At 36.0% G+C, this 14,714-nt stretch overlaps 1 protein-coding gene across 4 annotated transcripts in view; it reads right to left on the minus strand.

Annotated features, from left to right (window-relative positions):
• Positions 1-796: 796 nt before the first annotated feature.
• GRAP2 (GRB2 related adaptor protein 2) overlaps positions 797-14,714 on the minus strand; it is a 68,135-nt gene continuing 54,217 nt past the window's right edge. For all 4 annotated transcript variants that reach the window (XM_026694846.2, XM_087968293.1, XM_026694842.2 and 1 more), the window contains exons 6-8: positions 7,276-7,398; positions 3,869-3,985; positions 797-1,802 (exon numbers count right to left, since the gene is read on the minus strand). In XM_026694846.2, coding sequence (XP_026550631.1) covers positions 1,626-1,802; positions 3,869-3,985; positions 7,276-7,398 — 417 coding nt within the window. In that variant the 3' untranslated portion in view covers positions 797-1,625. The remainder of the gene's footprint in view (positions 1,803-3,868; positions 3,986-7,275; positions 7,399-14,714) is intronic.

The following is a 14,714-nucleotide window of genomic DNA, read 5'->3' on the forward strand; positions in this document are numbered from 1 at the left end:
GAGAGGAAGACAGGAAGTAGGATGGGTTATGGCCTACTCAATCTAAGTTGGCCAAGAAAACATAGGTGATACAATTAGAATATGTAGCCCTGACATGCTCCATTCTTTATAACCTTCCACTGGAGCATCTCTTATCAGCCTAGGAGAACTTGTTCAGGTACTACAACAATTTAATAAATGTACAATGGTAAAAAAAATGACACTAACAGTTTATGTAACTATAATTACTGATAAATATTTTTCTTGTCATATGTGCTTTATTTCACTTGGGAGGAGACAGGACGAACCTTGGATTAATAGTTGATGACCAATAGCATATTTATCATAATTGAATTTCCAACATTCTTTGAAGAAAGTTATTACTATCAGGTATAAAGTTGAGACATGTTTACTTTGCGGATTTGCCCTGTGAATCATATGGTGCTATGTGATGGCAAGTGAGAGGCATTGTTAACATAGTGGCCACAATTCAAAATCTTCAACTGGTTGCTTGTTCTTTCCATGTATTAGGACGTAGAAAGTTACTCTAAAATGAAACATTTGCTCTAGTTCCAGAACTAGAGCAATGTTAATATTTTCAGGCATTTGTTAATATATGTTAATATTTGTTAATATATGTTAATATTTTAATATAAAATGTTAATATTTTCAGGCATTTGTTCAGTGAAATAAGCATGTATACTTTACAATATTTGGAAGAATGATCAGAGCAAATTTGCAAGCTTTCTTACTAGAAATTTATAATCTTACAAAAAGTAGGGAATCAGAGTACGGAAATACAACTCAATCCAAGATAGAAAGTACACTTAAACTTTATTTTTCTCAAGTGGGCTGAATCAAATTTCTCTAGAAAACTGAAAGCAAATAATAGGTGTATAGATCAACAAATTGAATAATATTTCAATAATTTTCTTGGATTTTTTTTTGTTTGCCTTTAAAAAAAATAAAGTTCTGCATGTACATTTGTAATTCTTGACTTAGAACAGTTCATTTAGTGATTGTTTGAAGTTACAATGGCACTGAAAAAAGTGACTTATGATTGTTTTTCACATTTACGACTGTTGCAGAGTCCTCAAGTCATGTGATCAAAATTCAGGTGTTTGGCAACTGGTTCATATTTATGATTGCCAGGGTTATGTGATCACCTTTTGTGGTTTCTGGCAAGCAAAGTTAATGGAGATACCAGACTCACTTAACAACCATGTTGCTAGCTTAACAACTGCAGTGATTCATTTAATGACTATGGCAAGAAAGGTCATAAAATGGGGCAAAACTCACTTAACAACTGGCTTGCTTAGCAATATAAATTTTGGGCTTAGTTGTGGTTGTAAGTTGAGGACTACTTACATATTTTAACCTACTTCCCAAAAATTTTAAAAGTACTGAATGAATTTAAGAGTTTTGACAGTGTTCCAAAAAGAACTTTTCTGCTATAATGTTTCAAACAAATCAAAGCTGTCCATAGCTGAGTGCTTCCTGAACATGTGAGCTGAAAAGGAGGTGGTGTGTTTGAACAGTAGTTAAGATTGTGGAGCTACGAACATTAACCAGTCATTTAAAGAGTATCTTCTATTTATATGATGGGACATTCTTATTAAACCCCTATCAGAAACAATGACAATTTACTATTTAATTGATTGCACATAGTTGGCAGGAAAGAGACCAAGTGTTCCATGTAAACAGCCTTTCCACCAATGTTCATCAGAGTTGTCGAGGACTTCTATGACATCTCCACTGCAGAATCCTAGCTCATCACTCTCTGCCGCCTCAAAATCATACAAGGCCCGGACCCATTTTGGCCTCTAGCAATAAAGAGAAAGAAATGCATCAGCCACAAATACAAATCTTAAAGATTTATAATGAAATTTGCTATCACCAAATCAAAAAAACCTAACTTTTCTTGTAATATAGAGAAGTTGTACCTTAATCCACCTCATAAATTGTTTATTCCTCCACCCCCTCAATGTTTTCCCTTAAAAAAACAGTGGACCTCAGATTATGTTCATACCCAACTGCCTGTTTCGTGTTCCATATTTATAATTTCTCTAACTTCTGATGACCATGCCAGGATGCCCTTGTAATTTTGAGAACACAGGCAGTTACAGAAAAAGAAAAATGTCTTCTAAATGCTTTAGAATTACCTGTAAAATAGCATGTAGATTTTGAAAGAAAGAGTATAGTAAAATCCAGAGCAGATAAATTGAGGTGGATTGAAACAGTATAATAGTTCTGATGCTGGGAATGAGTGGGTTAAGGAGAAAAAATAGATTATGGTATACCAACAGTCAAGCTAGGTAAGAAAAAAATTCTTGAGCCCATGCTGTAGTTAAACAAGTATGGAGAGAAAGAAAAAATAGAAAAGACAATATAAGAGCAGAGGTTTCAATGATTTAAATCTATTAGTATAGCTTTAATAGAAGTATAGATGCTATGAACTTAAACATTTAGTCACTACAATATTTGTAATTACATTTTACACTAGGCGGTCATAATAATGAACATTACTGTATTTCGTGTCCTAGCTTTGTATGTGTCTGGCTTTATACCTATCCATACTCACATTCTGATACTTAAAAAAATTATAACACATTGGCACTTTGCTTTATAGCAGGGGTGTCCAACCTTGGCAACTTTAAGACTTGTGGACTTCAAATCCCAGAATTCCTCAGCCAGCTTTGCTGGCTGAGGAATTCTGGGAGTTGAAGTCCACAAGTCTTAAAGTTGCCAAGATTGGACACCCCTGCTTTATAGTATGTCAGTTGGAAGGCTGCCAGCAAGGTGGACTGGCATTTAAGGATACAAAGTCTATTGATATGTAGATTTGTTGTAAAAATAAAAACTAAGAAGATTTTACAAAAGAATTCCAGCAGAGGGATCCACAGATTGCGGTAAAAGAAATCACAGCACACATAAAAAAACAGCTTCAATCACACTGTCATGACTGCCAGAATGATGTTTTCCATCATTTTTGGACGGGGAAGGAGAGTAACTGATAGATTTGTTATCAGGCTGCTTACGACTATAGGTAGTCCTCCACGTATGACTACAATCGAGCACAAAATTTCTGTTGCTAAGTGAAATGTTTGTTAAGTGAGTTTTGCCCCATTTTACTACCTTTCTTGCCACAGTTAAGTTAGTAACATGGTTTTTAAGTGAATCTTGCTTCTCCTTTAGCTTTGCTTGTCAAAAGATCACAAAAGATGATCACTGCAACCATCATAAATATGAACCAGTTGCCAAGCATCCAAATTTTGATCACATGACCAGTCATAAGTGTGAAAAAGGGTCACTCACTTTTTTCAGTGCTGTTGTAACTACAAATGGTCACTAAATGAACTGTTGTAAGTCAAGGGCTACCTCTATGTGAGCAACTTGTTCTAATTAATAAAGTTAATTGACAGGAACCACAGTGTTGTCTCTAGGCTTATTGGTTTTCATAGGTACCATTAATACGTTATAAACCAAATGATACACATGCCCAGCTATTTCTGGATTGAAAGCTATGATTGATATTTAAGAGCTGTGTTGGGTTGCACCAAAAGATAGTGTGTGGGATCAAGACAATAACTAAGATTGCCTTTATTTACATTTAAAATGAATTAAAATAATATAATTAAAATGCATACCCATCAATTATTTAAATTACTTCAATATTGAAATTATTAAATAGCTCCTATCACATTAAGTATTGCTGTTTCTTAGTCATTTTGGAAGTTCCTGAGAGCTTCCCCTAGGTTTTCCATTTTGCTTAATGTCATTTTTTTTCTCTTCGCGTGACATACATAGAAAAATTAAATTCATTTATTTTTTTAAAAAAATCAAGGTTGAGCTGTATTACCTATCAAGCTAAAAGATGAGTGTACAGTACCTGTACTTGTTGCGCTGGATCAGTGTGTCTCCGGAACATAGATGATGCACCTGGTTCTCTACAATCCTTTGGGCCCTTAGGCCGATCTTGAATATCCAAGCTTCTGCCATGTCTATTCTATGAAGTAAAAAAATATAACATAACAACTATGAATATAATCCAACATGGAATTCAAATTTTCATGGGCACCTATTAATATTAATAGCTATTGCAGCAAACATATAGTGGTTTTTATATATTGTAGTGACAGGGTTAGTTACATTCTATTCTATAATTATTAATAACAATATAGAGTGACATTTCAAGGATAGGAGAACAGCGTAACCTCAATTATACCAACTTTATTTTTTTAAACCAAATTGTTTAAAATGTCATATGGGTTAGTATCAGATTCAAAGAACCTAGTCCACATGCAAAGAATTCAAAATTACTGATTTATTGCTCAAGCATATGCACACGACTTTTCTCAAACTAACATTTGCACCTGGGTTAAAACTAGGTAAGTTCAACAGCATTCAAAGGAGATTGGACTTTGTTCTCTTGTAACTACATAGAGACCTTAAATTGATTTATTTCTTGATTCCTTCCCCTGGCTCTGCAAATCTTCTCTTACAGTTAATGCCATGAACTGTGGGGAGGGAGGATGACAAGGGGGAAAATGAAAGTAAGTGCTGTATCTCTTCAAGAAGCTGCTTCAAGGTCACCCGGCATATAATAGAACTTTGGGTCACAAACACTTCTGACCACGACCAAATTGGGTGCCAACCAAAAAATCAGCTAAATGTTTCACTCTAGTCGCGAACACATCCTCGGATGGCGATCAAACAGCCACGATTTTCCCTGCTGCGGCAAATTCCCTTCCACGCTATTTTTTTATGCGCATGCTCAGTCAGTCTTGCTTCCTGTCATGACCAAATCGGGTTGCAACCGAAATCCTGGAGCAGATTACAGTTGTGACCAGAGATTCCACTATATTAGCTGTATACCAACTTGTGCTTGGACTGTCTGTTATGAAAACATCCTGCTGGAACCTGATTGGTTGCATGGGGTGGGTAATGGAAGGTGGTCAAAGAAGGGAAAAGTTGAACTTAGGAATTTTGACACACAATTCTCAGTTCTGGCTTAACGTCAGACCTGCCACAGTTGAAATTCCTAAACAGAAACGACCCTTTGCTCCGTTTGTTGAGAAAAGTATAGTTTTATTAGAAGTCAAATGTAATGCAGTAATGAAAAGCCAGAATTTAGGCCTGTGAACAGGTGGAACACCAAAAAAGAAGGAACTCCTGAAAATGAGCAAGGAAGAGTTCAGCTTCAAAGAACAGCCAGGGGGATGTTTGTGGTGGAAGGGTCACTGAGCAGCTAACTACTTGTACTTCAGTCAAGGCCATGACCAAGCATGTTCCACCTAAGAGAGGAGAAGCTACGACCAAACTCAAGACCATGGCAAATGAAGGAAATGAAACCAAAAGTTCTCTTTATGCTTCAGCAAGGAAGAAAATGCCCCAATGAAAATCCAGAAGTCGGAGGAGGAGCATGGCGGCAGGAGAACAAGCCAGGACACTCAGAATTTTATTTATATGCATCATTACTATAAACATCACAAAAATAAGCTGGAAAAAAAATCAAAAAGGAAATGCTTTGTTTTATTTTTGAACAAAGCTTTGTGTTGGCAATGTTATGCCTAAAAATGATAAAATACCTAAAGATTGAGAACCTGATTATTTTTATATATCAGTTTGGGCCATTGTTCATCATGTCTAGCCATAATTGTGAAGTCATGCAAATCTTCATTATCACCATCACTATCCTCCTATGGAACACAGATCAGTAGGCATCTACTTAAAATCTTAAAAACAGGAGCCAAATGTCAAAGAAATACATGTAGAATAATTCTGAACTAAGGAACTAGCTGAGTTGAATGGAGCTCATAGTTTATAAACAAAAATATCAATTTCTATTTATCATAAACTTTCTAAATTAAACTTAATTTTAAATCAAATTGGACACTGTCAACTCTGGGTGGTTTACAAACAGTAACAAATCCCAGAGAATATTTGGGTAGAATTTAAACAAAACAAAAATAGCAAACACACCAAGCAGCCTCATTTATTTCACAGCAACACCTCAGAGAATAACAAGATCTGCAAGGTCCTAATGGTACTTTTTCAGAAGGCAACTGGATTTTCTTATTTTGTTTGTTTTTAAAGATGTTTTGCTTCACATCCAAGAAACTTCCTCAACTCTGGAAGGATATGGGGAATGGAATCCTCTGACTATCCTTCAGAGCTGAAGAATCTTCTTGGGTGAGAAGCAAAATGTCTTTTAAAAAACCCAAGAATGTCCAGTTGCCTCCTGAAAAAGCACTTTTGGGACAACCATGACCTGGATGACTGAGAATCTCTACAAAGATCTGCAAGACTTTTATGGGACAGCAACAAATTGGGAGCCAAACAGTCCAGCCACCAGCACAGTTTGTAGAACAGAGGTGTCATATAGTCATATTGAGGCATGCCCATCACCACTCAAATGTTTATATTCTGGATCATTTGAAGCTTCTGAATGGTTTTCATGGAAAATACACTGCAGTAATTGAGCCTTCAGATGACTACTGCATGATTGACTGTCTGAAGGACCTCCTGATCCAGAAGATAAAGGTGAGGGAAGTCTCTCTTGGCCATAGTTGCCACTTCTTTTTGAGCTGTAATTCCAAAAAGACCCTCAGATTGTGCATCATTCTTGAGCAAGGAAGTGCTTCTCCATCCAATAGTATGAATGGAAAGTCTTGGATGCAGAAGTCCCTAATATCCACAGCTACTCAGACTTTGTAGGATTGAATCAAATTCAGTTTTTCCCCAACCAGGCCTTTATAGTTCCCAAGAGCCTCATTTGGTCAGTCTAAAGTCAAAAGATATAACTGGATATCATCAACATACTGATGATGATACTAAACATCAGACCCCTCTTCTAATGGCTTCATGCAGGCATTAAACAAGAAGGGACAATATTAAGATCACCCCATATCATAGGGTCTAGGGGACAACCTTTTCTTGATAACACCTACTGGAGCTAACCATGAAAGAAGGATGAAAATAACCATAAAATGGTGTCCCTGCAGATGGTTCATAAGGATACTGTGGTCAGAGGTGTCAAAAACTACTGAGAGATCAAGGAACACCAGGATGGATGTATCTCCTCTATCCTGGCTCTGCAACAGGTCATCAGTAAAGGTAACCAAGACTATCTCGGTGCTGAATCCCAACTGAAAACTGATTGAAACATATCTAGATAAGTTCGTGATAGGTAATCATTTTTTATTGTCATTACTGTTAAAAATTCTGAGGAACAAATCCTTGATATATCACATGGATCTTGATCTGTTTTCTGTCTACCATTGATAATTGTATTACCTGCTTATGATGCCAAGATGCAAAAGGATCCTCATATTTATTGTGCTCTGATGGTCTTACATCTTTTATTGAAGGATGGAGTGGTTCCTGTTCCTTTTTATATTGGCTCTTATCACATGCTTCCTGGAAAGAAACAAGTTTTCCCTGTTACACTGCATATTTATTCATAGGTTGTCCTTCCCATAAATTATGTCCCTTGTTTTTCAAATTAGATTTTTTGTATGTTTTCCCAGAGTCACCAACACATGAATCTATGATTCCACAAAAAGCAACAAAGAGTAAGGTCATGTTTAGAAACTGGTTTACTACAGCGTAAATTTTTGTGGACTAGAAAAACTTTTAAGAAAGCTGTATTAATGTGACTAGTCCCATTTATCAGTAAGCAAACCATTGAGACAGCCACACTATTTCTAGCATTTCAAGAGATTTTCTATGTTTCCCCTTCCAAAAAAACCCCCCTGAGATTCCATTCTTCAATACTTTTTATTTTCTAAGACATCTATGGGACTTTGGGGTCCAGAAATGATTATAAAGATTATATTTGAGAGCGGAATTCTCCTTTGCAGCATGTTATTTTCCCAAAGGAAAAATTCAGGGCTGCCAAAATACATACACCCTTACATATTTTTTATACAGAATGTCAGAACCATGAATCAAGGCAATGTGATGATGTCCAAGTAAAAATGTCAAGATTGAACATTGAGTTTCTGGGAATCAGTCAATTGAAATGGACTAGAATGGGTCACTTCTCATCAGAAGAACAATATATCCACTGCAAAGAAGAAAAATGAGAGCGGGACTGGAGTAGCTGTCATTATTATTGATATTTGTTTAGGTTTTTAAAAAAATGATAGCAAGATCTCAGTCTGAGTCAAAGGCAAAAAAATCAGAATGACAGTGATCCACATCTATAACTATACATGCTAAGGGAATAGAAATTAATCCTGTGATGTTATGTGAACCTTGTCCACAAGCACTTAAATAATCACACTAATTCCTGGCAACTATAGAATGCTAAGGCTGGAAATAAAAATAGCATCTGGAAATCATGGGAAAATTTGGCTTCAGAGTATGAAGGAAAGATGAAGATGAATAAGATTCTCTGAAGAAAATTCAATATTTATAGCAAATATTGGATGGCAGTACTTGCAATTGAATTTATCCCTGTCTTGGAGGATAGCATTTGACAAATCATAGAATATCCCTTCTACTACTTTACCTGCTGATCTTTTCCCCTCCTTTCTTTATTCTTCTATCCCATTTCCCTGTCCTACATTATTTTCCCTGTCCTACATTATTGCTTGATGAGTTGTTCTTTAACTATTGGTAGCTTTCTTGTTTCATTTAAGAACATTGTTGTTTATACTTTGCTAAAAAACCAAAACCTTCCTGGATTCTTCTTTGTGCTCAAATTATCAGCTTGTGCCCTTTTTAATAAACATAGTAAACATATTTATATAATATTTATATATAATATTTTCATTTGCACGGATCACAGACACACACATGAATCATTTTTAAACCCCTGCTTTACATAAAGATGAAAAGTTACTTAAATATTAATTGGCTAGAATCGTTATTCATACTACATATAACAATAACAGAATATACGCAAATCATTTGAAACCTGCCATACAAATAATTTGGAAAGCTGTTTTAGGAAATGACCAGGCTGAACCCATGGAAGAAGGAGGGGTCAAATGTGTCATCAGTCTTGAATCCCTTTGTGCCCACAAGAGATCTAAGTGCAGACCACCTTAAATTCTGTTGACTCTTATCTACCCCCAATTTGCTTTGACTGTTAGTAGATTCTTGTAGAGAGGTTAAGCTTGCAATAAACCTATTTGAACTGCCTGGACTCCTGATTTCCCATGCTTGACAGCTGTGTTGTGAAATCCTGTGAATCCATTTGTTAAAACTTCCTTATCGGGGTTGCGAGAATTGAAATGACCATTAGTTTTGGCAACAGAAAGGTTGTTTATCTTTGTTTCCATCTGGAGGGCATCTGGAGGGCATCTGGAGTTTTGCTACTCAAATATTCTAACCCTACATTACTATCAACTGAAATTGACTGCAAGCAGTGAGGTTGACCAAAGCAGCAATAAAAATCTTCAGTTCCAGCTGAACTGCATATATTACAAAAAGTATCTCCTTACAGACTAGCACAACTATTTTATCTTTAAAATCAAATATTTGTTTTTAGTGTATTCACAGCACATATATTTATGAATTGCTTTTTCAATTAAAAAGGAACTACTTATTATTTCATGTAGCAACTTGCTGCAATGTCCATATGAAAGGGAAACATGTCTCAAAACATACTGAGTAATGGTTGTATTATTTTCTTTTAGATCATGCTTTTTCCAGCAAAATCCCATAAGCTGTTTTTGTCTAAGCTCATGCACTATGTTTAAACATCTCTATCAATCTTACAAAGTGAACTTTTTGAGAGAGTGACTCTACAAATTCCTACATTTTATGCCATTCTGCAAATAATGGAATTGAAGATCCCAACTTCTTGTTGATTTGGATTTATTCAGTTTTATAAGTCTTTCAGTCATGTTTTATGCATGATTTCACTTTGGTGCTTAAACCTGTTGGCACCCATTTATACAAACATAAGTTCATTGCTAATTAGTAAAAAAGGGATTTTTATAATGCTGGTAAATAATTCAAAACCGCAGAGATTTTATGTCTAAAACACTGAAAATTTATTTTCTTTGTAATAAAAAGTACTAAGAAAGACAACAAAACATTAAAGCAGAATTCAGATTATGCATTCTAATTAAACTGAATTCTCTCCTAGGAATTTTTTTTTAAAACAAATACAGCTGTGTCCTGGGTAAACCTATTTGCTTCATTGAATGACTGGAACCAGTTTTTCTAGCATGAGCTGAAGTAATAGTCTGGAATCTCTCCAAAATAAACAGTTTGTATGTTAAGTTAAAGAGCAGAAACCCTTTTTTCTAGAGGTCAGTTGCAGCATTCCACTATTCTTTTAATTTATGAATCACTGTGTTCCTCTATTCTCTTCTGTCATATAGTATATGCGACTTCCTTCCTTTTTATTTTGCTGAAAGTTCCCATGTTGTGTAATCCTGCTACATCACGTTGGTTTACTTATCTTTTTTTTATCTTTCATATTCAGCACAAATAAATAATTGCAAATTTATTCATTTTATCTGATTTCTATCCCACCTTTCCTTTGAAGCAGGCTAATTAAAGGAACTAACACTAACTTAGATTTTTTTTAAAAACATCCAGCTTTGTTCCACCCAGAGTTGTGTGTTGTCATTCTGTATAGTCCCTGAAACTTTTTCTTGAGGAAGACTTGCGATCTTCAACTACTTACTAATGGAATGGAGTGCCAAAGCAACTGCCCAGGAACAGAGAAAGGTGCCTTCTCTAATACAAAGTCAAGCTGTGCCTATTATTGCTTACTGTGACAATGGTTTGCCAGTACTCAGACACACGTTTCCCATCATCAACTACCTGAGTTTTTTTAAACTAGAGGTGCCAAGGATTGGACCAGTAATTATCAGCATGTCATGATGGGCCAGATCGTGATGTATTGTGACATTTTTTGCCTTTGCAGAGCTGGGGTGGGTGTGGTCTGCACGTGATATATATGGCCCATGGGTTGCCAGTTTGACAGGCCTGCTAGAGCAGTTAATTTGCATCTTACATTTTAGTTCTGTAGCTATTTTAAGACATTCTGTTGTCTGGAAAGAATACATACCAATAATCTAGAAAGCTTACATTATACTCCTGCAACTGTCCTACAACCAGCCCCAGGCTCTCTTTCAAATTGTTGACAGGTATAAGTAGTTGGTTTATATTTCTGACAAACATATCTAACAGTAGTTGAACATAAATTCAAAGAATATTTCATAGACTTGAATTTGATGCTATTTGATTACAAGCTCTGATAACATACTTTTTTTGCCCCAATCATGGCCTAAATAGCCAGCCTGCATTATAATATTGCAGCCGCCCTGCCAGTCTAAATGCAAGAGATTATCTAAGTCTGAATAAATATGCATCCTGAGACTTTCCATTTACAAGTAGTCCTTGACTTACAACAGTTTGTTTAGTGACCATTCAAAGTTACAACCAGTGGTGGGATTCAACCAGTGTAACAACCACTTTGGTGAGCGTGCGCTTTGTCTGCGCACGCTTGCTTTGAGCACACGCTAAATGTGCACTTTGCATGCACATGCAGTGTTTAAAAACTGCCCATTTCCAGCTCTAATACTTACCTTCTACTGCAGCCCCAGTGAGTAAAACAGCTGAGGCGCGGCAATCTGCTGTGCCGCACGAATCAGCTGAGCTGCAAAACATGAAGATAAAAGACAGACTAGGGCAGGGATGGGTGGGCGGGGCCAAATGATCGCAGAACTGCCGGTTCCCTTGAACTGGTCTGAACTGATAGAATCCCACCCCTGGTTACAACGGCACTGAAAAAGTGGTTAATAACTAATCTGGTAAAACTTATCCGATTCAAAAAGACCCAGCAAAAGGGACATAACAGGAAATGATAGGTCAATAACATGCTTGCCTACAGTGTTTAAATTACTCATAGGGAAAATAAGAGACAACATCAGGAGAAAATAACATACTTCAGGCAGAACATAAAAAGAATAAAAGAAAAAGCAGAGGTACAAATGATCAACTTCTGATTAATAAAATGATTTTGGACAATTATAAAAGGCACCCCCCCCTCTTTAACTAGCTTTTGCTCTGTATTGACTATAAAATGACATTTGATTCATCGGTTGGATCATCAAATGTTTGGAAACTGGCATCTGTACAAACATTAGAATGTTTATGGAAAAATAATGAAGCAGTGGAAGACAGAATTATTGGAAGCAAAAAATTTATCAACACTAGAAGAGGGTTTATCAACACTAGGAGAGGCATCTTCCAGTGTGATTCATTATCACCCTTTTTTGTCATTGGTATGATCCCATTTTTATTGATTTTGAAAAAAAAAAACCTTGGCTACCAAAAAATGCTAATAAAATCTCACCTTTCTTTTATATGGATGGTCTGAAATTGAAATCTTGATTTTGGCTGCTCATTGTACCAATGCAAACAAGATCAGAATGGAAAATTATTCAAAGTGTAGAGTGTGCAGAGTGTGCAAAGAAGCAGAAGAAACAGATCATAAACTCAGCTTGTGTACAATAATAAACAACTACATAACACAGTTGACAGAACGCTGCACTGGAATATCTGTAAAAATTATCATGTGCCCCAGTAATGAATTGTTGATGGGAACACAGAGTGGAAAAAGTAATTGACAATGAGTAGATTAAAATATTGGGGTGTCTTTAACACCGGAGTTAAATGATGGAAAGATGAAAATATGGATAATTGATGTAGCAAATCCAAGAGACAGTAGAATGGAAAATAAATAATTGGAGAAGATTACAAAATATATTTTCAAGATCTGAAAAATGAAGCTGAAGTATTATGGTATAAACTGGGTGTGACAATTCCAGCAGTTACTGACATACTTGCACACCAAAATGTCTTGGATGACACTTATAAAATCTGTGCATTTTCAAAATTTTCATCTGTCAATTGCAGAAGGTTACACTGCTTGGATCTGCACATATACAACAGTGATACATTATTATGACATTCTAAGTTCTTGGAAAAGACTCAGTGCAGATGAGGGCCAACACCAGCTAAAGAATTGGCAGCTGTGACTTCACATTGTTGTGAACAAATAATAAAGGCAAAATATTACAGGGGGAATACACAAATCAAACTCACATGCAAAGCAGATAGCAACAAGTCCTGGCAATGGCTAAGAGCAGGAAAGTTGAAGAAAAGCCAGGGGTGGGGCTAATTTTGGCTGCACAAGACCAAATGCATACAAAGCCAGAATTGAGTAGATAGCAAAAGACAGCAAATACCGCACCTTCAAAGAAGCCGAAGAAGCCTAGTCTGCTGCTGCAAGATCACACAGAGTGACTACAAACAATGGCATAACGAAATAGCAACAATTGTGTATTGGAATATTTTCAAGAAATATTTGGTTATTATTTATTATTTATAGAGCCATGGTGGCACAGTGGTTAGAATACATTACTGCAGGATACTTCTACTGACTGCCAGATGCCAGCAGTTGGACAATTCAGTTCTCACTGGCTTAAGGTTGACTGAGCCTTCCATCCTTCTGAGGTCAGTAAAATGAGAACCCACATTGTTGGGGGCAATATGCTGACTCTGTAAGCTACTTAGAGAGGACTTTAAAGCACTGTTGATATGTAAGTCTAAGTGCTATTGCTAGTGTTAAGTGCTATTATTAAATTTATTTGCCTCCCAACTTGTGTCAAATAACATTTGCTTGAAAGCAAGAACTAATGGGACTACAAAATAGACAAAGTAATATAAAATGAAGAAGCTAAGAGGTCTGGGACTTTAGACTTTGAACAGACAATAATACCACAGTTTTAACAATTGTTGATAAGAAAGACAAAAAGTCTACATAGTGGACATGGCAATACTTGGAGACAGCAGAATAGAAGACAAAGAACTGGAGAAAATCCCAAAATATAAAGACTTGCAAATAGATTTAAAACAACTGTGGCAAAATAAAGCAAAGCTAATGTCAATAGTAAAATCCCAAAACATCTAGACATCACTTGAACACTGTTGGCATTGACAAAATCATCATCAATCAATTGCAAAAGGTAGCCTTATTTGGAACAGCTTATATCTTGTGACAATAGCTTTAACACAATCAAATGCCTAACCCAGGTCCTACAAAAAATGCCAAATCCAATCAAACATCTGTCTGACTCTGAGATTAATCATCATCATTAAAAAAGAAAAAAAAAGCAGAAGAATGATATCTTGTGATCAACATTGTACATTACACTGACAGTTGATTTCACTAACTTCATCCAACTTGTTAAACAATGAAAGTTTGCATTTTTTATTTTTAAAATTAAAAAGGATCCTTATTGTTTATAAATAATGCAGTTTGGGTTTAGTTAATCTCTTATCAAGTGATCTGTCTCCCAAAATGGGAAAGGAAGGCTTAAAACCTCTAGGCACGTGCCTTTACACTACAAGACAAGGAGTTTGCATTACAGGATTGTTTCATTTTTCTCCTTTATTGCCAGCAATGCAATTTGGATGGTCAAGGCCCCTTTTCTTACAGAGAAAGAATAGCGGGTAGAGAATCTGGAAGTTGAGTCATGACAACTGGACTTTTTTTCTTATTGGTTCAAAACAATTTATAGCTTCTTCAGCCTGAGCAAGTTGGTTGGGGGGACCTATATATGTCCTCCAGGGAGATTTTGTTTTTCATCTAATATGGATAGGCTCATTAGGTGAATAGGCAAAGAGTCATTGGGATGTAAATGTTCCAACTCCTAAGTTCTTTACCCTAGGTGGGTCATTAAATGTGGCAAACCTAGTGA

The sequence above is a fragment of the Notechis scutatus genome, chromosome 6, assembly GCF_049901735.1.
Source record: "Notechis scutatus isolate UNSWTSFEM ecotype Mainland chromosome 6, rNotScu1.2, whole genome shotgun sequence".
NCBI lineage: Eukaryota > Metazoa > Chordata > Lepidosauria > Squamata > Elapidae > Notechis > Notechis scutatus.